This window comes from Harpegnathos saltator, unplaced genomic scaffold, assembly GCF_003227715.2.
Source record: "Harpegnathos saltator strain DR-91 unplaced genomic scaffold, Hsal_v8.6 scaffold839, whole genome shotgun sequence".
Taxonomy (NCBI): Eukaryota; Metazoa; Arthropoda; class Insecta; order Hymenoptera; family Formicidae; genus Harpegnathos; species Harpegnathos saltator.
Genome location: NW_020230692.1, coordinates 486885 through 510000, shown reverse-complemented (window position 1 = coordinate 510000; position 23116 = coordinate 486885). Strand labels below are relative to the sequence as shown.

Genomic DNA, 23116 nt, shown 5'->3' with positions numbered 1-23116 from the left:
CCGGTGAAGGGTGTAACGCGTCCAAGAGGCAGGATGGCGCGCCTCGTGAGCGCCCGCTCGCACCACCTTCCGCGGCTGATGCGGAGTCCTGTTCTCCAGCCGTCTCTCTCTCTCTCTCTCTCTCTCTCTCTCTCTCTCTCTCTCTCTCTCATGCGGCGCAACACACGCGCGGCCGCACATATCCACATACACACGCACACACACACACACACACACACACACACACACACACACACACACACACACACGCTTCTTAAGGGAGAGGGAGGTCAAGCAAGCCGGTCGGCCGACCGACCGACTCTGTACGTACGTCCCGCGGAACCTACGATACATCATTTTCGGCTGGGATGATCTTACGGTAGATTTACCATTTGTACAGTTTATGGGCGTCGGTCTGGGCCATAAACTTGCTTGGCAATGACGGCGACCCGCGCCACCACCGCCGCCGACTAAGTTAGGTAAAGCCCGGACCGAGGCTCGTGACGACGGTAGTTCGCAGGGCAAAACCTCGGGGAGGCGGTGGCGGTGGTGGTGGTACGCCGCGGCAACGCTCCGGGGATCTTGCGGACGCAAATGTCGCGTCCGCGTCTGGTAGCGCGCGGCAAAAGTGCCGCCGACGTATTGGCGCTTCCCGATCTCCCGTCGGGGAGACCGTCCACCGGATGGCTCGAGCAATAAGGATCGAGGGACTGCCGAGAGAGACGAGAAATCAATGACGGGGATGAAGCGCCTCGCGGTGCGCCGTGAGAATCGTGGATTAACTCACGAGGAATTATTGGATTTATGGGGATTGTCGAAAGGAAAATTGAAACTGAATCTTTCGCTCGCTTTTCGGAGACATCTGTGAAGCTCGTAAGGTGGAATATTGATCTTGAGAGAAATGTCGAAATTGAAAATAAAACTCCATTCATCTCTCTCTCTCTCTCTCTCTCTCTCTCTCTCTTGCGACGTTGGTTAATAAGATTTCCAATAGCGTGGCGGGAAAAAAAGATGGAGAACTCGCGTCGGATCGCAACGCGACGTAGCGCGTTAAAATTCGAGCGCAAGACACGTGGTTGTTCACGTTGCCGTTAATTCGAGCTGCTAGCCACGGACGTCTTTGTATTTTGCGCCCGTTTCGCGCAGCATACCGAAGGGAAATCACATAAAATCCGGCCGCTCGTGCAAACTCGAATTACTACGCATCGCGTACGTATCGGAATCGCGCCATCGTCGAGCTCGTTACGGGGCGCGCAAAATCCTTTTTGGACCCCGTCGTTCGTTGTGTTTGACCCGTTTCGAGAGATTCCACAATAGGATGAGTGGCGAGCACGGGCTATGCGGGATCGAGATATCGTGTGTGTCTACGGGGTGGCCCCGCCACCGCCACCGCCACCGCCACCGCCGCCGCCGCCGCCGCCGCCGCCGCCGCCGCCGCCGCCGCTGCCGCCGCCGCTGCACAAGCGGCTCTACGGCAAAGCGCCGGCACACACAGAGCGCTGCGGAATCGGCGAGTCCCACTCGATCAGAAGCCGGATGGAAATTAAATGCGCGGTCGACCGTTATGCTGATTGATTTGTATTCCGCGATCCTGCTGGCACGGCGAGGAAGTGTGCTAAACTGTGGAATTTATGTTCTCTCCTAATTGCGCCCGGCCCGCCCCTTCCTCCCGCCCTCCCTCATGTCTGCCCATCTCTCGCCCACATTATTGCTCTCTTCTTCCACTCTCTCCGCCCGTTCGGCTAACGTCCTCGCCGGGCTGATTCCACATTCATGTGAAACGACGGTGTTTTTACGATACGCGGAATATCTCGCCGTAAGGGCTGTGTATTTAGCCGGGGATATGTCCAATTAGGGCGATTAAAGTGCGTCGAGTGACAAAAATACGCGTATCTTTGGGAATAATGAGACGAATGAAACTTGAAACGATATTTGACAGAGAACATTCTGCCGCAGATATGATAATCTCTAATTATACATATACACACATACACGCACGCATGCATATCGCGCGTCACGTCAATTGCAACGACGGTCACATGAGTCACAACTGTTGGGAGGGGTAATTGCGGCATTGTTCGGCTTAAATTTCCTTTCGTTTAAAATACGCCTGGCTGGAATGTGCAACGTTTGGACAAGCGGCTAGAGTGCGTATAATGCTGGCATCTCCCGAGGTCGTCGAGAAACGTGCACCGCTTTATCGATTTATGCGATACGAAAAGTTGTCTGAATCCTTTAAATCCACACGAGCAACTGTCATTTGCTTGAATAATGCGAAACCGACAATTGCGTGTGTGAAAACGCGTATAAATATATACGTGTATTTATTGTCGATAATATTTCCACGTGCAACTGACCAATTTTATCTATTCGTTTATAAATTATTGGCACGTAAATGTGTCCGAGCATCTTGTCAGTTGTCTCCGGAAAATCCGGAGAGAGAAATATTAATGAATCTCCGTTGTAAATTATTAATTATTAATTTATAATAAAAGTTTTATTAGTGTACCTAGTAATCTCTATCTTACTGTCAGATAACCAGTTATCCATTGTCAATATTAGCATATTTCACGTATGCGTGAAACGGTTGCGCGTACATCGTTACTTGAGATGCAGACGATTGACATTTATAATTATGCGTTGAACAATGGATGATTAGAAATTGTCATTTTACTGTTCGCTGATAAGAGGCTGATAATAAAGGCTTATCACGGCGGCGTACTGACGGTTCTGGTTCTCTTTCCGTTTGTGGAATTCGCATTCCCGATTCTCGCCGCGCTCGAAACATTTTTTGGCAACTCCAAGGTAAAATCGATAAACTCCACGGATAAGGTAAATGTTCCAATAGCCGGACATGTCCAAATATCCGATTACTTTGAAACAAATATTTACTATTTATTTTAACAATAATGAAGGAAAATAATAATTATTGTAAAAAAAACTCCAATATTTGACGATTAGTTGGAAAAAAATATACCCAATTTGATACTTTTGTGTTAAAATAAAAATTAATTTAATAAGTATGCACCTATAATTTGGCAAAATAATGGTCAATCGTTAATAAATTCATTAAGAGATAACATATGTATTTATATTATCTCCCGTTAGCACATACTAATTTTCTAATTGCGGTCAGACACTGGGACAAATTATATTCCAACATCGGGCCATAACCTATTTCAACTGTCCAGTCACTGGTACATTATGCGCTTCATTGCTTGTGTAAATATTTCATTAATAATATATATATATATATATATATTGGTTTAAATAATTTTTCTCTGCTTGAGGGAATCCTGAGTTTTCGAATAAATGCAGATATTTACATCAAAACTATTCTTAATATTATATATTGTGTTTTTTGTGACGACGTCACAACTACGTTTAAACGTCCGGTTACTGGGACATTTACCTCACGTAGAGGACGAAGGACACTCGCGTACCAGCATTCGACGTGACTGAGCGCCGTCCGCGCGAGACTGCGTTACCGCCTGCAGATGTCTAGCCTGCGTTCTGTCTGTAGCTACTTGCCGCGTGGAGGAGTTTCTCGCGCCAAGCGTAGCAAGCGCTGCTTGACACCTTCGCAGAATGCGCCGCGTACGTATTATGAAGATGTCTATTAAAACGCGAGATGGATTACTCGTTGGACGTATAATTTGCGTTTCGTATCGTTTCGCGCATTCCGACGTTTTTAAAAGCGTCTCTTCTGCCGAGAACACACGGACACAACTCGCGCAACGATAACTACGGGGCGCGGAGTCGTTCATTATTTAACACTTGCTCAGCAGTGTAATGTCGGCAGTTGAATTTTACAGACTCGCCGGGCCCGCCGGGCCTCGCACTCACTCATGCATAATACGACATATTTATATAAAGAGGATACTGAGTAGATTGCAGAATCGCCGGGTCTTGCATACCAACGAGATTACCGAGACCTCCTACTTTTACCCTAATCAGGATGCAACCCCTGACGCGCGATGCACCCCTGCCTCCGGCTCCTCCTCGCAGCCACCTTTCGTCCTGGCGCTCGTAGAGCGCTCCGGCACGGCTTTACTTTGCCCGGCAGGCTTGCGGCTGAGGAGCGCGCATTGGCCGACCCTGGCACAGCGGTAGCAACAGGGGTTTGGTAAAACGAGAATCTCCAACGGTACATCCAAGACGGCAGCTACTACGAGGTGTTACATTCCATCCGAGATTTTCAAATTGCCGGATCATGCCCAGGGAGAAGCTGCCTGGCGCGGCAACTATCTAAGACGCTTAACGTCGTCGACGCCGCCGGGTCGCGCGCGTCCTTTTAAACGACGATCATCCTTGGCCGTCCTCGCCGCTCCGGGGAGTTCGAGATTTAGTGGCTCCTTGCGCCCGACAGCGCATTAATGATCGGTTACTCAGCTCGTGAAAAAAGTTCCTTTTCGCTCACGCGGATCGGCCGGAGCTGGAAATACGTATCGCGTAATTCGCGGCGAAATTTTAGCTTCTGTTAATCGATATCACTGCTATTATTACCGTTACTGCGATTAATCTGTCTTTATCGGAAATATTCAGAGTTTTCAAAAACGGTTTGATCGTTCGATTTCAAACGTACGGTTTGTTCTCGCTGCGACGGCTGAGCTTTTAATTTGCGGGCACGGTCAAATGTGAGATAAATCTTACCTGAATAAAAAATTGTTAGGTTCATCCTCATCGAAGGTTAAAAGTAGGATGCCTTCTTATTATTGCCACATCAGGTCCTAAGATGGATCTTTTAGGGATGCCTTAGATTTTGCGAAATAAGGCTTTGATAGGAAAAGGAGAAGGGTCTTAGAAGGATTTTTTTAGGGATATACCTTAGATTTTACAAAGTAACGCTTTAACACGGAAAACTGATATGGGCCTTAGGAGGATTTTTTAAGAGAGAGAGAGAGAGAGAGAGAGAGAGAGAGAGGATGCTTTAGATGTACCAAATCAAATTTTGTTATAGAAAAGTAATAAGATTTGAAACGTGTAATAAAATTGTCATAATTTATTATTGTTTTAGTAGGTATTCTATCTGGTTCTTTTAAAGATTAAGTGCCACATTCATTAATCTCTTCCAAGGATTTCTCCAGTATTGCTTTCGTTTTGAAATGTAGCAAACTTCAACAAAAACAGTAGCAGGATTTTTATATATAAAGAATATTATATTTTATTGTAAAGTATGCTACAATTTTTATTAATATTTTATTTATAACTTTTATTATTTTTAAGATAAAAATTCTTACTGTATATTAACAAAATTATAGAAAAATCAAAAAATTACAATCTAAATTTCTTGGAATGAAAAGAACGAATATTTTTACTCAAGCAATAATAATATTTCCCTATAAGGCCCTATTAATGTTGCCTTGTAAGATCCTCATAATATTGCTTTATAAGGACTCGTTAAATCGTTCGTCACACATCTTGTAAGGCCCTTGTCTTTCTATCCCTACTAGGGCCCGATTAATGTTACGGAAAGATAATCATGCCCTTACCAATTTAATTTAATTCAATTATTAATTTTTCTACTCGAGTTGTCGTTTTTACAGACAGAGAAATACACGCGGAAAACGATGCTCCGCTTGCAAACGACCGCGAGCAAGCACGCAGCTCTTCAGCTCTCACGAGATCAATTGTTGCACAATTATTGCGAGATTTAGCGCGCGCGCGCGCGCGCGCGGACAAAGTTTTCGCGGACGGACGAAGTGACGCGAAGATGCCGTTTCTTTGCTCCTTTTTGTCGGGACGGCGGAACGGTCCATGGGACGCAGCGCGCGTTGCGACAGATTATTACGTCTAAAAACGACGTTTCAGACTGATGTAACGCGCGCGGCGCTACATTTTTCTGTCGCGCGTTGTCCCCCGTAAAAACGCGATCCTTCTTACGACAGATCATTTCTGTGCAACAGTCATTAAAGCGGAACATTGCGAAGATCGTGAAGTAACGTGTCGCGCGGGCAAAAGCGCCTCGTTCACGTGTTTGCAAACTTCTCCGAGCTGCTTGCACGCGGCACATTCGCGAAGACGCACTTCATAGCTCAGAGCGATGAAAAAGATTTCCGGGGGGCGGCCGCGGCCGCCGAAATCATACATCCTTCGGATGGATCCGTCGCTGGAAAATATCACCATAAAAAATATCTCGCTCGCGGACGCGCAAACGCTCCTTTGTTGCGTCCATGTAAACCGCGCTGTCGACGCGATCAACTAATAATTATTATTACTCGGGAGCTCGTGCACACAATTATTAATATACGCGTATAAACGTCGCGCGGTGATAACGATTCCAAACTAATTGCTCGCGCGCGTTGCATTTCGCATCGTCACGTTAAACAAGGTACGCATTAAAACGCGCGTACACGCGCGAGCGCGAGCGCGCGGCACACACGCGCAAAGTTGAAACCAATTAAATTACAAATGCGCCCTCCCGTCGCGCCCTCCGCCTCGGATACGGCCGGATTAAATCCTTCGCCGCATGTCGAAGGGAATCCAAGCTCGCTCGCTCGCTCGCTCGCTCGCGTCCGTGTCCGTCCTGTCGTCTTTTTTCCCCAAAGATCCCAAACGCCGCTTCTCTCGTTCGCGCTCGAGTTCAGCCGCTGAAAATTCCCCATTTGCCAGCGGAATCGAACGTAAGCTCGGTGCAAGCTCGGAACAAGATTCGCTCTACCGTCCGCAATATCCCCCGGCAACTCGGCACGGCCTCTCGCTGCGCGCTCGCCGGCTCCGCGAGTCGATGAAGTGTCCACTCCAACTCACGTGGAAGTCTACGATCGATCGGATGTTTTTAACATCTTAACATCGCGACATCAAGAGGTTATCGTATGCAGACGTCGACGATCTAGCCGTTTTTCAGCCTGTATCGTACTCGAGTCGAACTGATGTATCCACGCTGAAGATGATACCAACCGGATGCCGATTGGATCATCGATAACCGGCCGACTTCTGTGCGAAATGAGATATCAAATCGATCCATAAATATCGACGCGATATCGAAAAAGCGTCCAATTAATCCGGCGAAAAATCCGGCCCGAGTAGCAAAATTAATAGGCCTCTAGGTAAGGGCCTGATTATTTTTCTCTAACATTAATCGGACCCGGTAGAGATAGAAAGACAAGGGTCCTAAAAGATGTATAACAAATGGTTTAACGGGTCTTTATAAGGCAATATTGATAGGGCCTTATAAGGAAATATTTTTATTATTGCTTGAGTAAAAATATTGGTTCTTTTCATTCCAAGAAATTTATAGACTGTAATTTCTTTATTTCTTTATAACCTCGTTAGTATATAACAAGAATTTTTTATTTTAAAAATACGACATACTTTACAATAAAATATAACATTCTTTACACGTAAAAATCTTGTTACTGTTTTTATTATTATAAAGTTTGCTGCATTTCAAAACGAAGGCTACTAAGTACTGGAAAAATCCTTGAAAGAGACTAATGAATACGGCAACTAATAAAACTAATAACACTTATTTTTAATTGCGATATAATTAAAAAATCTTTAAAAGAACCAGGTAGAACGTACCTACTAAAACCTACTAAAAATACTAAACTATGACAATTTTATTACACGCTTTAGATCTTATTAATTTCCTATAACAAAATTTGATCTTGTATATCTGAAGCATCCTCTTAACAGATCCTTCTAAAGCCCTTCTCAGCTTCCCCTGTCAGAGCCCTATTTATTAAATCTAAGGCATCCCGAAAACATCCTTCCAAGGCCCTTTTCAGCTTCTCCTGTCAAAGCCTTATTTCGTAAAATCTAAAGTATCCCTAAAAGATCCATCTGCGGTGGTAATAATGAAGCATCCCTTTTTAGAGCATCCTACTCCTTGAGTTTCATCGGGGCCTTGCGCTTCATGAGGATGGCCCTAACAATTTTTTGTTCAAGTGGGCGGCGAAGGGTCCAAGTCTGTGAGGTCCGAAGGATCAGCCGCGATATCGATATCGATCATCGACTTGCGGGCCCGGCTCGCAAGCGCGGCGTCGTAATGCCTCGAGAGGGCAACGCACCGGAGCCCGTTATGTCAGGCCTCAGCTTCGATACCGACCATCTTCGGTTCCACGCTGTTTCGCCCCGGCGCTCGTGGAAAGCGCGCGAGATCACTCGTGCGGTACGCACGGCACAGTTAATATCGGCGATCGGCCGATCGATGCGATGGCGCGCGACGCGCGACCGATCGGCCGGCGGCGCGGCGTCGCGCGTCGACGCGAGCGAGCCCGGGGTACTCGCGCGACTTCCTCGATGACGAAAAGTCGCCCTTACGCAAGCGGCCGGTTGAGTAACACGCGACGGCGGCGTCGCCGTCGTCGGTGCGATTGCAGACGGTAAAACAACGGCCGATCGACCTGACAGGTCGTCGGCGAGGACCGCCGCCGCGGAAGATCGTCAATTGCGAAATGCGAGCTGTCGCCGGCTGGATCGCTCTCGTTTGAGCGATTAGCCACAGTGACGACTGGCGGAGTACGAGCACGAGCAGCACGAGCTCGTGCACGAGCACTCGCCTTCTCCGTCGGGCGGATTGTTCAGCCCGCGGAAAGTGGGAGCTGTATAAAAGATCCAGCCATGGGGATAACGAAGGCAGGGAACTCGCCGAAAACGACGGGATCGATCTCTGTCTGATCACGCGAGATGCATTCGGGATTTCTGCTCTTGTCGCTGCTCTCGTATCTGCTCGTCCGCGACACCCTGGCCGGGCCTGTCGCTTACGAGGACGCCGTCGAGGACGATGTCGCCGCCGTCGGCTCGTACATCCGCGAGGTGCGCCAACTGGCGCCGCCGAGGCTCGCCGCGGAAGTGGAGGACCTCACGGGCGCCGGTAACGCGCCGGAGCCGCGGGACGATAAAAAGCGCATGAAAAACGCATCTGGTACGTGTCTCATCGTTAGTGTTCTCGCCGATCGGAATGGGAGAAGCTCGCGCGGCCGGATACGAAAGCTCACGTCCGGGCCGTTTCACCGCTTCCCTCAATCCGTCTCGCGGCAGATGTCGAATTAACGTTTATAGTCGAGCGTTGTACTCCGCGAACGGGTCGGGCGGGTCTTGTTGAGCGTAACAAGGGCGGACAACAATGCGGTTTTAGGCAAATCAGACGAGGGCGGTTACTACAGAACCTACGGGAGCGATGCGGAGGGCGAGAAGGGTTACTTGAAGGAAACCTACGGCAAAGGTGATCAAGGCTACAAGACTCTCGACACCTTCCACAAACAGGACGGCGACAAGTACGAGTTTGAGACGCAAACTACCTACGGCACGGCTGACGATGACAGGGAAAAGCAGAAAGAGGAGAAAAAAGGCGACCACGAGGGCGCAGGTGAAAGCTCCGTTCAGTTTCGGCTATAATCAACGACGACGACGGGCGTTGCCGCGATCGCGTAGTCCGCGAGAGCGGAAAGTAGCAAGAGAGAAAGAGAGCGGAGAGTTTTAATCGCGCGCGATCGAAACGATACGGTTATCCGCTCGCGTCGATTGTCTCGCGCTCGAATTCCGTGAAACCTTAACATTTATCAGCGGGCAAAATCGCTCCATTTTTCCGGCCGTTTCCGTCACGTTTGGACATAATATACGGTATGACGGTATGACGGTATGATATATCAAACCGTCAAATTAACTGCTACAATATATTCGCACGTTCAAGCTCCAGTAAACGCAAGCCGGGGTCGTCGATCCCTTCTTTTCGATTCGGCGATAAAAATCATCCCCGCGATATTTCCGACGGCTCGAATCGCGGGAACTCCCGCGAGTCCTTAAAGCTGACCGACTCGCTCGCGAATTTGAAGGCGGACGGGTTTGGAAGGCGGAGAACTGTTCTCCTCGTCGATTGCGTTTAACCCTTTGTTGCACGTTTCTTCTGATAAATATAATTTTGTGAAACTTGTTACTCGGGGAGTTTTAGGGTTGCTGAATACAAATCTGATGTGAAGAATACGACATTCAAAATGCCGGACGAAATTTGCCAAATCAGTCGAATTCGCTTGAAATTGTTATTTAAGGGTTTCGAGGTTGCTACAAATTCGTATTTTTCACATCGGATTCGTATTCAGCGACTTCAAAAATTCCCGAGTAACAAGTTTCAAGCGAATTCGATGGATTTTGAAAATTCCATCCGCAATATTGGGTTCGCCATTTTGAATTTTGTATTCTTCACTCCGAATTTGTATTCAGCGATTCCAAACCCCCCCCCCCAGATAATGATTTTGAAGTATACGTTATTACTTAAAATTTCACGTAAACGAATTTATCCTCTAAAAACGACAGTTTTGTTCAGTATGTGCTTATTCATAACAAATGATTCATTTGAAATGACTCTAAAAGTTGATGTATTAGTTGGAGGAACATTTTATATATAGTATAGTTCAACAATACCGAATATGCTGAAGAAACATGTGAAAAAGTTAAATTATTGGAAAAACAAGCTTGGATGATAGATGGCACTCTGGGAGGACCACTGCGCAGCAAAGAGTTAACATGATACGAAAATCTTCACAGGCACCACGTCCGATGCCGAGTACGCCGCCGACGAGGGTGGCGAGTACTACGCTGAGAGCGACGACGACGGCGAACACTACAGCCACCACATGGAGAACGAGCCGGAGTCCACGAATTACGGGCACAGCGAGAAATATTCGTCCGGAGGCGACGAAGACGGATCTTACGAGAGATCCGGCTCTTACAGCTACGACGGCAAAGAGGGAGGGCAGGAGGACGAGGGGGATCACTATTAACTTAACCGGCGTGGAATAGTAATTCCGATATCGCCGCTGATACTCATCGCGACTCATCCAAGCGGAACTCGCTCGCTGCTGCCTTTTCCGTCCTTTTAATCGAGCACGAACGCACAGCTATCGGGAATATTAACGGTTCATCGCGGCTAAAAGTACGTCACACTGTTAAAGCGATCGAAAAGATGGCGCGTGTGCGCATGTGTGGGCGCGTTATAATCGCGCGGATATTTTGACGCATCTCGAAAAATGAAAACAATGCACGCGCTCTTCCGCCGCCGTGTATTGCGAGCGATTAACGGTCACTTTGCGGCTCGCGCGAATTCGTCACACGCAGGCGGATTGTAATAATAGTTTATGTTTGCTAATAAAGTATCATCAACGACGCGCGTGTTAATTTTGCCCGGCTGTTAAACTCCGAATTCCGCGTTGACGCCTACGCGCGCGCGCGCCGAACGGCGCGCTTTCCGGCCGTAATTGGCGCGGCAATTACGGCCGCACGCGACTGATCTTTTAATTACCTCAATTAGAAGACGCGAAAACAATCGCGCTCGGCTCGGCGGGCCGCGTCGAAAGCGCCGAGCTCCAGCACTCGCGCGAGTCGAACGGTGGTTTAATATTAAAACAGCGTTTCCATGATGAAATTTGCCTTTACGCTTTCAGCCGGGGTCGATCGCGGCGAGCGAGTGCGCGCTCGAAATTGCCGGCCGGCGAAACTCGTTACATTAGCAATGCCCGTGCATGATCGATTATCAACGGCTAATCCATTCCCGGGTATGCCTCGCGTTGCGTGCAAATAGACCGTTCTCGCGATACGGATGGATGCGCGTCCGCTCGCCGCAACGCCCGGCTTCTTAGCCGGCTAAGCGCTCCGTTTCTCCGCTTCTGCGGAGACGCACGCCGCGTTCGCAGACACCGCGATCGGAAACGCGCAAGGACAATCTGCACTTTCCAACTCGACGGCGGGAAGGTAGCTGCCCTTTGACAGCGTCGCGAGGATGCTTGCGGCGCCATTCACGTAACAGACGAACGACGCGTCTCGCATCCCTCCTCGGAGCTTGGATCTCGCCGGGGGTGAGATTTGCTTCAGCCGTTCCACTCAACCAGTTTATCAGCCGCGCATACCCGAACATAAAATTCTTAGGGCTATCCTCATGAAGCATAGGGCCTCGATAAGGCTCAAAATAGGATGTCTTATTATTATCACATCAGGCCCCGAGATGGATCTTTTAGGGATACCTTAGATTTTACGAAACAAAGCCTTTGGATGGGAGAAGCGGAGAAGAGTCTTGGAAAGATTTTTTAGGGATGCCTGAGATCTAATAAATAAGGTTTTAATATGGAAAACTGATGTGGGCCTTACAAGGATTTTTTAAGGACTTTTAAGGACGCTTTATATAAAATTAAGTTTTGTTGTAGAAAATTAATAAGAACTGAAGCGTATAATAAAATTGTCATAGTTTAGTACTGTTTTAGTAAATACGCTCTCTCTCTCTCTCTCTTTCTCTCTCTCTTTCTCTCTATCTGGTTCTTTTAAAAATTTTTTAATTATACCACAATTAAAAACAAATTTTATTAGTTTTATTAGTTGCCCTATTTATTAATTTCTTCCAAAAATTTGTCTAGTATTGTCTTCGTTTTGAAATGCAGCAAACTTTAATAAAAACAATAGCAGGATCTTTATATATAAAGGACGCTATATATTTTTAAAATAAAAAATTCTTGTTGCATATTAACAAGGATATAAAAAAACAAAAAAAACTACAATCTAAATTTCACGGAATAAAAAGAACAAATATTTTTACTCAAACAATAATAAAAATATTTCGACTCGTAATTGCAAGAGTGAGTGTCTCATTCAAACTTAAAATGGATTTTTAACTCAATATCTTAATATTACTCTATGAGGTCCTCTTAATATTGCCTCATAAAACCCCTGTTAATATTTCCTTATAAGACCCTGTTAATATTGCCTCATAAGGCCCTCATAATATTGCCTTATAAGGACTCATTAAATCATTTGTTACATATTTTGTAAGGCCCTTGTCTTTCTATCCCTACTAGGGCCCGATTAATGTTAGAGAAAAATAATCAGGCCCTTACTAGAGCTCTATTAATTTTTCTATTCGGGTAGCGACTACGGCAACTTATCAAATCGTCAGTCCAGCCTCACCCAGCGTTATTCTAATTCCGGAGATTTGACAAATCGCAGCCGGACAGCCGAGTTCTGACTCTCCGGCTCCGAGTCTTCGGATGAGAATGCGATTTGTTGCGGTCGCGCCGCCGACCGGCGAGGATAGATTCTCAAATCCGCATCGCCGATGATTATGGCTCCGGTTTAATCGCGCGCTTAATGGCACGACGGCTTTGAACTGTGCCAGATCGCAGATCTAGCCGGCGTGCACGATAGACACGGTTAATCGCCGGCACACGCTGTGTATTTCCGACTGGCAGAAGACGGATAAGACGATAAAAACGATAAAGACGGAAGTGTTTGTTAAAAAGTACTCCCCGTCACGCAAGGCACTGCGTCTCGTTGGGTATTTTGCTCGCTCCCTCCCTGGCTATCGACGTGTCTGTCGTTATATATGTGTGTGTGTGTGTGTGTGTTATATGTCTGTGCGTGTGCGTGCATGCGTGTGTAACAGAATCGCGTGCGACCGGCATTTTGCAATTATTTATAACGAGGCGCCTCTTTCCGGGCAGTCGATCATCCGCGGGCGGAAAATCGGGTTGTTAATTGCGCGAGATAATTATCATTAAACGATGCGCGTGACAAAGAATTATCTTGTTGTCATCGCTTTACTCTCCGGCAATTTCGCGGAGATTGCGTGCGCGTGCGTGCGCGATCTAGCGTATTAATAAAGGAGACTCGAAAAAAAGATAGGTGCTCGGATTAGCAGCGTTTGTGCTTCCGCCGCGTCCTGCTGGTCTCACGCTTACCCGCTCGGCGTCTCCCATATATTTAATTAAAAATAAAATGCCCCGGTGGCGGGGAGAGAATACATTATTATTAACCTTTTCCCGGCGAGGAGCGATTATTGCGCGAAAATAATCGACTCGATCTACATTCAAAATACTGGCGTGCATAGGTAATTAATAAGCGACTCAATGGCCGCGGCCAAAATCAAATTACTCGACGCCTGCCTTCTCCCGCTGATCGATCCTATTTTAATACTCTGCCGCGCGGGGCGTCCCGAATTTTTCCGTCGCATCAAAATGCACATACCATTAGAAAGCGATAGCGGATCGCCAGAAAACGCCAACTGTTTATTTGCATAAACGAGACGACGAGGCGAGCCCGAATTACGGACTATCGCTGTCAGTTCTCTCACTCTCTCTCTCTCTCTCTCTCTCTCTCTCTCTCTCTTTCTCTCTCTCTCTGCTCGCGCGGCCATCGCCGGAAGAGAACTTGTACCCTGAATAGGGCTCTTGACCGTAGAATGGTAGCCACGTCTCCCCGGTGGTCTCTCCCCGGCTTTAAATTAGGAAACAATTTCATTAGCAGCCCCGACTGCGCGAACGCGAGGTCCTTTTGTTCGTCGCTGTATAGTCCGACGGTTTTATTCAGCGAGCGAGAATGCAGCGGGAGGCTGGTAACGCGCGGCGGAACGCGCCGAGAGCGAAGAGCGGGAAGAAAGGAAGAAGTAAAGACGACGGTGCGAGGGTAAGACCTCTCTGTGAATGTGAGACGGTTCGATCGCGACGGATTGGAAGGCTCGGGACTGACGGTTCCATCAACTGATTGCGCACCTCCGCACGGCGCGGACCTCCGACGAGTGCGTCGATCAGTGTTTCGTCGGCTCGTCGGCGATTATCAGCGAGACCAGGGCGAAGAAAATCGGCCGAATTCGGAGCGGCGTCTCGGGCGATCGCGTGAACGCCGAGCTTCGTTTGGCGGGCAATTTACCGGGGAGGCATTTTTTGTCTCAACCCTTTATATCCTGTCAGCACTTAAAAGCACCTTGAAATTTAATCGTTGAATTATTATAAAATTTATTCTCCTATTGCCCATGTTTATGATATGCCGAAAGCTATTTAATTACACAAAGATTTAATAAGGTCTTGGGTAAATTAATTCGGGATATAATAAGGGTTAATATCGATTCACCCAAGGGGGTGGCAAAAGTTTCTTGGGTTAAAATAAATTTTCTATGTGTTTCCTTAAAAATATTTATGACTTGCTTATGTTAACCCTTTAATGCCTACTGGTAACTATAGTTACCAGAAACGCATTTAAGAATCCATAACTTAGTGAAAAAAGGAGATATTTTCGTCTTCTTTGCACCACTGTAAAGGTGAATTCTTCTTCTAAAAAATGATATATAGATTGTATGTAGATTCGGTTTAGTCTGTTTGTAGTTCAGTGTTAATGAAAACATGTTTTGTCAAGTTCCAAGTAGGCATAGTTAGCATTGTTACTGACATCTAGAAGTGCGCACTATAAATGAATAGATTGGTATCTGTTATAATTTTATACATTTGGAAGCTTTCTCAGATGCAAAATGTGAAATTAAAAGAATACAGAAATTCAAAATGGCGAATCCAATATAGTGGACACGAAAATTAAGAAATCAATCTATTTTCGTGAAATCTGGTGACCTACAGTCTTTTATGCGGCGGCAAATGAAGGGACGATTGACTATCTAAATGGTGATCTATAAGATATTCTGCTGAAATAGACGCTCTGAATGATAAACTTCATTCACGAATATAGCACAAAGTTTCAGCTTAAAAATGTCAAGCTGACTATCAGAGTTATGTCATATAGGTTACCCTTCATTTTTCTCTGTATAGGTTGTTCATTTATATATGCTTTTAGGATCCAAGTCCTATTTACCAATAAACAAAAAACGAACGATAAAAAAACCAAACTAACAAAACCAACAAACGACAAGCGGAAGCTTCATGTACTCATTTATTCAGAAAGTAGTTTTTCGTAGATACAAAATTCTGATACTTTTTTTGGTTATCACTACTTATAGTCACGGTTCAAAAAAACTCAAATTTTGTTCTTAAAACATTTAAAATAAAAATGTCGGGCGTTAAAGGGTTAAATAACTCTGCTATCTCCGAAGTCGTGGGTTCTCTTCGATCAGAGCGTCTTCGGTCATCAACCGCAACCGAAAGTCAAGGTCAAAATTGGTTGCTTTAGATTCAGCGAAACACTTTCGATCACGCTTGGCAAACAACAGCATCATCTCCATGCACTTTGCACATTTTTCCCCTCGTCTGTCTGTCTCACTTTATTCTGTAAAAAACGCTGAAAGTGCATCCCTTTATCCTTTGTATCCTTTTGTACAACTCGGCCACACAAACTTCACCGATTTCAAGCAAAAGTTCACTAAACGACTGAACGACAAAAACGTCATTTTTCAAACGATGCTGTGTACTTTCAATCACTTTGACAGCTTGCGCAACGCTCATAAACAGACACGTGTTGAAACTCATACCAACTTCTCGGGCAACTCAATAGAATCGGAAAAGCAGCGCGACGCGAGTTTGCAGCAATATTACGGAGTTATGAGCGAAACGACGAGTTTAAGGCTCCCTCGCCGCGGAGTTCTTGATTGATTACGTCAGAAGCGAGGAAACTCCCGCGTGCTCAAAATTCCCGCGTGCCATTCCCAAGTAAAAAGATATTTGCATGGAAGAATACCTTAGAGGTCGCTAGGACGTAAAATTCTCCCAAGCTAGCTTTTACTTCGATAGTCAATTATCAGCTACAAATTGACTGTAATATTAGGCTATTCGTACGGGATGATTGCGCATGCGCATGACTAGACCTCGTATTAGTCACTTTGGTCTATCAGGAGGGAGAGGCATAATATTCTGGAAATTTTATGACCACATCCCGGCGATCTGAAAAATATTTTCTCACTTGAAAATGACACGCGAGAATTTCCAGCGTGACATTTTCCGTCTACATTCAATATGGCCGCAGCGAGTGTTTAGAAGTCTCGATATCATCCCGGCCTTTATCTAGTCGCGGAAGCTTCGCGGATTTTCATTACCGGCGTTATCATCCAGCCCCCGGCTGGAACGCGGCAATCGCGCCGTGTCGTTGGCAAGTCAACGAGCCGCGACGTGCGCGATTTTCCGGCGACTACGACTACGACTTCGCTGGCGCGTGAAGATCCGGCTGGCATTTCCGATTCTAATTGAAACAGCGACGGAAGTAGCCGCGCGATGGGGCGGCTGATTCGACGGATGGCTCGCGACTCCGCCTCTCTCTCTCCCCCTCTCTCTCGCTCTCTCTCTCTCTCTCTCTCTCTCTCTCCTCGGAGATCTGCTTACAAAGCAATCTCGCGATCCGAGCCGAGGTCTACGACGAATGCCACCTAATCTAATCTCCGTTACGACGAGAGATGCCGAGTCGAAATCGAACTTGGCAGAGAAGCCGTCGGGCGTCCTACCCTCTGTCCAAGGGGTCGCGTGGAAGCTGGGCAGTAAGCAATCTTTATCTTGATTATGCAGCGCCAAACAGCGCGCCGGCAAAGGCCAATCTTCAGCTGAGAAAGAGAGAGAGAGAGAGAGAGAGAGAGAGGAGAGAGAGAGAGGAGGGGGGGAGAGAGGAAGGGAGCGGCCGGCTGCCAAATAAGATCGTAAAGAGCCCCAAGTCTATCGATCAGTGGTGTTTCAGAATGCGAATTCAACCGGCACGTCGGATTTGCAATGGAGATTGCCACCGACGACCATTGTATATATCGCCATTTCCCGCTCGCCGCATCCGTTACCTATATCCGAATCGACGATCGTCGTCGTGTCGTTGTCGTCGTCGTCGCCGTCATTCCCCGCCCCATCCCGCCCTGTCGAATCGCATCGCGTCGCGCCGCGTCCGGGAGCTGTTCCGTCTCGTCGACGGCGAATTTACCGAGTCCTCGAGTTTTCGAAGACTTTGTCACTATCCGGTATTTGTCGACTTTTCTATCGGTGTGCGTCTTCTGCGTATTCTTAGCGAGCGGTAACGTATGCGCGAGTAATTTCATGACATTTACTTTTCTCCCGTTCTTTTTTCTTTTTTTCCTCGGCGCGGGAATCAGCTGGAGGATGAGGAAACCGCAGAGGCAATTATTTTGGTCGATCTATAACGGCTCTTCGAGATCATCTAATAAAAGCGTCAGGAAGGCCGGGACGAATGGGTCAACAGTTAGCGAAACGACCCGTGCAACGAGCGCCGAGCCGTGATATACGCGTCGCCGACGTCTGTAAAACTCAATAAATTGTTTTCGGCTTATGACGTTATAAATGGCGCTGTGTTTACGAGAGGCGAATTTATGTCGCGGCTAATGGGATTAATGGTGAAATTAGACAGCTTATCGATGCGAGCCCGGTGCGAGCGTCGGTCCCGGCCGCGCCGCCGCCGCGCCGTTGCGGCGCGGCGCTCGCGAACGTCGCGCGCTGTGACAAACAAAACACTTCTGGCACGCATGCGGGGCACATGCGGATCCGTCGCATTTGCGCGTCATAACGTTAATTAAAATGATCGCGCGCGCGAGCATCTGGCGGGGCACTTGACTTCAAATATCGATTCGGGTCACGCCGCGAAGCGTTGATCGAGCACGTGCGCGCGCGTCGGCGAGCGAGACGGCACTTTGACTCGAAATAGAAATTCGGGCCGTCGACCGCGGCCGTTCGGTGACGCGTCTCGTTCGGTATTTCACGTTTCGCGCATTAATCGCCGCTGTCTGAGAAAAACAACAGGCGATCTGTCACGTGTCACATCGCCGTCGCGTGTCGATTATATTCCATTTGCAAGCCGACGCAGTGAAACGCGCAGAAACAGACAGAAAGAGAGAGAGAGAGAGAGAGGGAGGGGCGGGGGGGAGACAAGTACGGCTGTATTATCGATCCGTCGTGTAAAAGTGCGTCCGAGAGCACAGGTATCGATTACGGGCGGAAAAAGGAGCAAATCGAAGCGAAGACGGTAATGCGATTTGTTGCGGTCTAGAAATTTCCGTGCTATTGTTCCCGCGGCGGACCGATGATCACGGAAAAAGTGGTAATGGAAAGTTCTTCCTGTGCCGCGCCGTGGACACCGCTTCGTACCCTTTTTTCTCGCTCTTTTTACGGGGATATTGCGTTCACGCAGTGCACCGCGAGCCGAAACCCGACGAGAAACTCCAGTCGCTCTCGCGGCCCCGAAAAAGAACTTAGCGTCACCGACGCGCTGCGCCGCTATCGGGGAGCGTGTGCGGGGAACATTATCGGGGTATGCTGACGAATCAATCGGTTACGTCGCCTCGCCTCGCGTCGCATCGGCAATGATAATTGAGCGGTCGATCGGATGTCGCAGCGGCGCGACGCGGCGCGGCGCGGCGCGGCGTGGCGCGACGGAATATTCAGCGAGCGGAGTAAAACGCGATGTGCAGCGACGCGAGAAAGTGTGAAGCCGTGTGGAGCCGCCGCCCCACCGCGCCGCCGCTGCCGCCGCTGCCGCCGCCGCCGCCGCCGCCGCCGCCGCTACCGCCGCCGCCGCCGTGGCCGCGGCACGGAGGAGATTGGCGCGAAATTTAGGAACACTTGCGGTCGTGCGGATGAAAGTGGACTCTCGCGGCGGAAACGGCTACGGCCGGCGCGCCATGGCGGAAGTAGCCGGAGCATCGATATTTAAGTGTCAACCGTAGTAGCGTCGGCCATCAGTCCGATCGAATCCGGGCGCGATCGAGATGGTGAGAGCTGCGATGCTATTTCTGCCGTTCATCGCAATATGTTCGCTCACGTTACAGCCGACCTGCCACGCCCGGGACTTGGCCGGCGGCGCGAGATCGCATGTCAGCCGGCGCGACGTGGAAGGCCAGAACGGTGACCGTCATGTGGGTCACCTGGGGGTCGTCGCCGACGCGGTGTCGTCGCCGGCGGTGGCCGCGGCGGACGCGGCCGGCGCCGACCTGGACACCGCGGCGACCGGCCACAAGGGTCACCACCACGAGTCCGGCGGTGGTCACAAGCACGAGTCTCATCATCATGAGGAGCACGGCGGGAAGGGCGAGAAGGGCCACAAGAGTCATCACCACCATGACAAGAGCGAGAGTGGTAAGCACGACAAGGAGCACCACGCCGGCCACCATGAGGAGCACGGCGGCAAGAAGAAGGGCCACCACGACGAGCACGAGAAGTACGGCGAGCACCACGAGGGCGAGAAGGGCCACAAGGGGGGCAAGTTCGGCGAGAAGAAGGGCCACAAGAAGGGCCACAAGACCAAGGGCTACCACAACAAGTTCCACAAGGACGAGTACCACAAGGAGCACAAGTTCTACGACGACTACCACAAGGGCGGCCACCACGAGAAGCACGGCGACTTCCACGGCCACCACGAGAAGAAGGAGGGCCACCATAAGAAGGGCGGTCATCATCATTCCGGTTATCACGAGGATCACCACGGTAAGAAGGGCCACCACGACAAAGGCCACCACGACGAGGACCACCACGGCCATCACGGCAAGCACGGCCACGAGCAGCATCACGACCATCACGACGCCTACGGCAAGAAGGGCGACCATCATTCCGGGAAGAAGTACGGCTACAAGAAGGGACACTAGGCTTGTACGGAGGACGAACGCTCAATCTACGACTACCGGTAGTTCTTTTCCTTCCACGTACCTGTTTCCGACGGGATCGCGCGCGCGACGACGCCGTGTGTGTGGCTTGTGCACTTTGTACCGTATTTTTTACAACGCAAAAAGAGCACCCGGGTGCACAAGTCGATGGGTCCAAGTCCCGATCGAGATCAACGATCTGTTCTTCTCTACTTCTCGATTTGACCGACTCGTCGCGGTGCTTGGAACATCACGTCGGGGTATCGGCGATCTAGATGGTCAGCTTATGCCACATCGATACGATATCGACTCGACTTGGATGCGATACCTAGATCGCTGATCGGCAGACACCCGGATGTTCAATCGGCATGCAGAAATCGGCAAAATGTCAAGCGACGTCGGTAATCAATAAAGAATGCAGCGTTTCTCAGATCGAGCGGTCCGAAAAAGTCACCATCGATATCGATCCGACCATCGACTCGCGCGAACTCGAGCGTCTTGTTCGTTGCTTCCTCCCTGACTTTCTCTCTCTCTCTCTCTCTCTCTCTCCCCCCCTCTCTCTCTCTCTCTCTTTTCCCCTGTCTCTTTTTACGCTCTTAATGGGTCGAATAAGTTTCTCTCCCTAGCTCATATTTGTCCCAGCAGCTACATTACAGTCAAGACGGCGATGTGATATTACGCCTTATCGATTCCCCGCGGATTTATTGCCGTCGTTTTTCTCGACGGCCTCTTACCACTTCCCATCGGCAAACTAAAGTAATTTCGCCATTTCCTCCCGTCGCGCGTCCCTCTCCTTCCCCCCTCACTCTCCGGACTATTGACGAGAGATAACGATTTGCGCGCGGGAACGGACGCGCGCGATTGTTTCCCGACGCGCGATCGTCCCCGCGCGCGGATTTCACGCACCAGCGTGGCGCGCGCGCCGACGGATGACGGGGATCGCGCATAATTATTAATGTCATCGATATCAATTTAGTTGAAAGATCGCGTCGACGAAGTTCGATTGGCCGTTTCGTAACGTGCACGCCGCGCCACGCCACGATGCGCGCTCGTGGTTTCGCGATTTTTCTCGTCTCTGCCCGGTCAAACGTGCGAAGCGACATCGCTCGCCCATCGCAACGGGGGAGAGGGGCCGGGGCCGGGGTGGAGCGAGGGAAAGGTGAGGGGAAGGTGAGGGGAAGAGGGTGAATTAATTTAGTGAATACGATAAAAATGTGCTTTTCAGCAGCGAGAGAGCGCGCCTCTCCATTGTCGGGCTTACAAGAGTAATGTACTGGCGATTCCGTCGCGATATGAATTTTAATGTCACATATAGCGCGCGGGTCATTAATGCGCCAATAATTGAGGTTAATCGATTGGCCAGCTGATTGAATTGATTCCCGGATATTAATGTGTCGCTCCACGGGAACGCGCGTTGCGAGTTGACACCGTTAAATTTGTATGTAAATACGCGGCGTACACACATATACATATAAATATATTCCACACGTACAGAGAGAGAGAGAGAGAGAGAGAGAGAGAGAGAGAGAGAGAGAGAGAGAGAGAGAGAGAGAGAGAGAGAGAGCGAGAGAGAGAGAGAGAGAGAGAGAGAGAGAGAGAGAGAGAGAGGCGGTGGCGTTATCTCCGGCGATGCTGCGCAACGCGATACCACGTTACCCATTGTAAAACATCGAAATGCAAATATACTTTTATAATGTCACATCGACGATACCTCGTGCATTCGGAAACAGAGCGGCCGGGGCGCGCGCGCGCGCTCGCGCGCCGTCTGCAATTTATAGCAACATTTGAGAATAACGCGGTCCAAATCGCGTTGTTCTCCTCGTACCAGCTGTGCGTTTCGCAGTCTATCGCTTCCGCGAAGAGCGACGTGCATTCTTTTTTTAAAGCGAATTTTTCCCACAGCCTTATCCGCTTTATCTCGCCTCGTCGACGCGTCCTCGCATAAACCTCGCGACCGCCGTCGCGCCGCGTCGTCATGACGATTCGACCAGCCGGCGCTGCGAGCCGTCGAAAACACATGCCCGCGTAATGTAAATCGCCGTGACGCTAACGCGCGTGCATAACCGCCGCTCATAATTCGTCGATTAATCAATGAAGACTTGAGAAAATGCCGTGTAAATCTATCTTCGTCGGCTGCGAATTCGCAATTTATTACGAAACGCCCGCGCGTGCACGAATTGCACGCGATCGATCTTCCGCCGGCGAATAAACTCAGCCGTCGGCGGCAAACAAGTCGGACGGATAGGCCGCGCGGAAGCTGCGGCGAGAGCGAGTTGGCGAGTCCTTCTTTGCCCCTCCGCTCGCATAAATGGATTAAAAGACTCGCGGCGGCGCACGTGTCGCCGACGGCGCGAGGCCTTGATTATGAACATATTTGATTATCTCGCTTTTTAGCGCGCTACAACAAGTGCGCCGGCAAGACGGGCTTAATCCAAATATTTAATCTAGCGGCTTACGTCGTCAAAGGATTTCTTGCGCGGCCTCGCGATGCAATTTTCATTATACGACTGTGGCGTTCGGGTCATTTATTATTCGCGGGCTCGCTTCGACTCTGTGAAAATTTTATCAAAGGCAGCTCCGGGCTCCGGGGTAGCTGAGAGCTTATTTAGCTGGTTATTTCGGCAACATTGTGCTCAACAACTTTTGTTTTCCGGCCGACTATAGTTCAGCGCGCGCGCGCGCGCGCACACACACACACACACACACACACACACACACACACACACACACACACACACACACACACAGACACACTCGCGCGGGGTAACTTTTATTTATTACGCCTCTAGTCTCTCGACAGGACCGCTTTTCGAGGATGCGACGTAACAACGCGCATTTCCTCGCCGCGGTGCGGGAAGCGCGACGGGGCGGAGCGGG

At 49.1% G+C, this 23116-nt stretch overlaps 2 protein-coding genes across 2 annotated transcripts; both read left to right on the top strand.

The window, feature by feature from the left end:
- Positions 1 to 8548: 8548 nt before the first annotated feature.
- On the top strand, positions 8549 to 12087 carry LOC105180596 (spore wall protein 2). The gene is made up of 3 exons (XM_011136764.3): positions 8549 to 8848; positions 9062 to 9292; positions 10468 to 12087. Exons 1-3 carry the CDS (start codon positions 8611 to 8613, stop codon positions 10701 to 10703), a joined length of 705 nt encoding a protein of 234 aa, XP_011135066.1. The 5' UTR covers positions 8549 to 8610; the 3' UTR covers positions 10704 to 12087.
- A 7084-nt stretch (positions 12088 to 19171) lies between these two features.
- Positions 19172 to 20671, top strand: LOC105180595 (histidine-rich glycoprotein). The gene has a single exon (XM_011136763.3). The coding sequence runs from the start codon at positions 19370 to 19372 to the stop codon at positions 20240 to 20242; it is 873 nt and encodes a 290-aa protein (XP_011135065.2). The 5' UTR covers positions 19172 to 19369; the 3' UTR covers positions 20243 to 20671.
- Positions 20672 to 23116: the final 2445 nt, after the last annotated feature.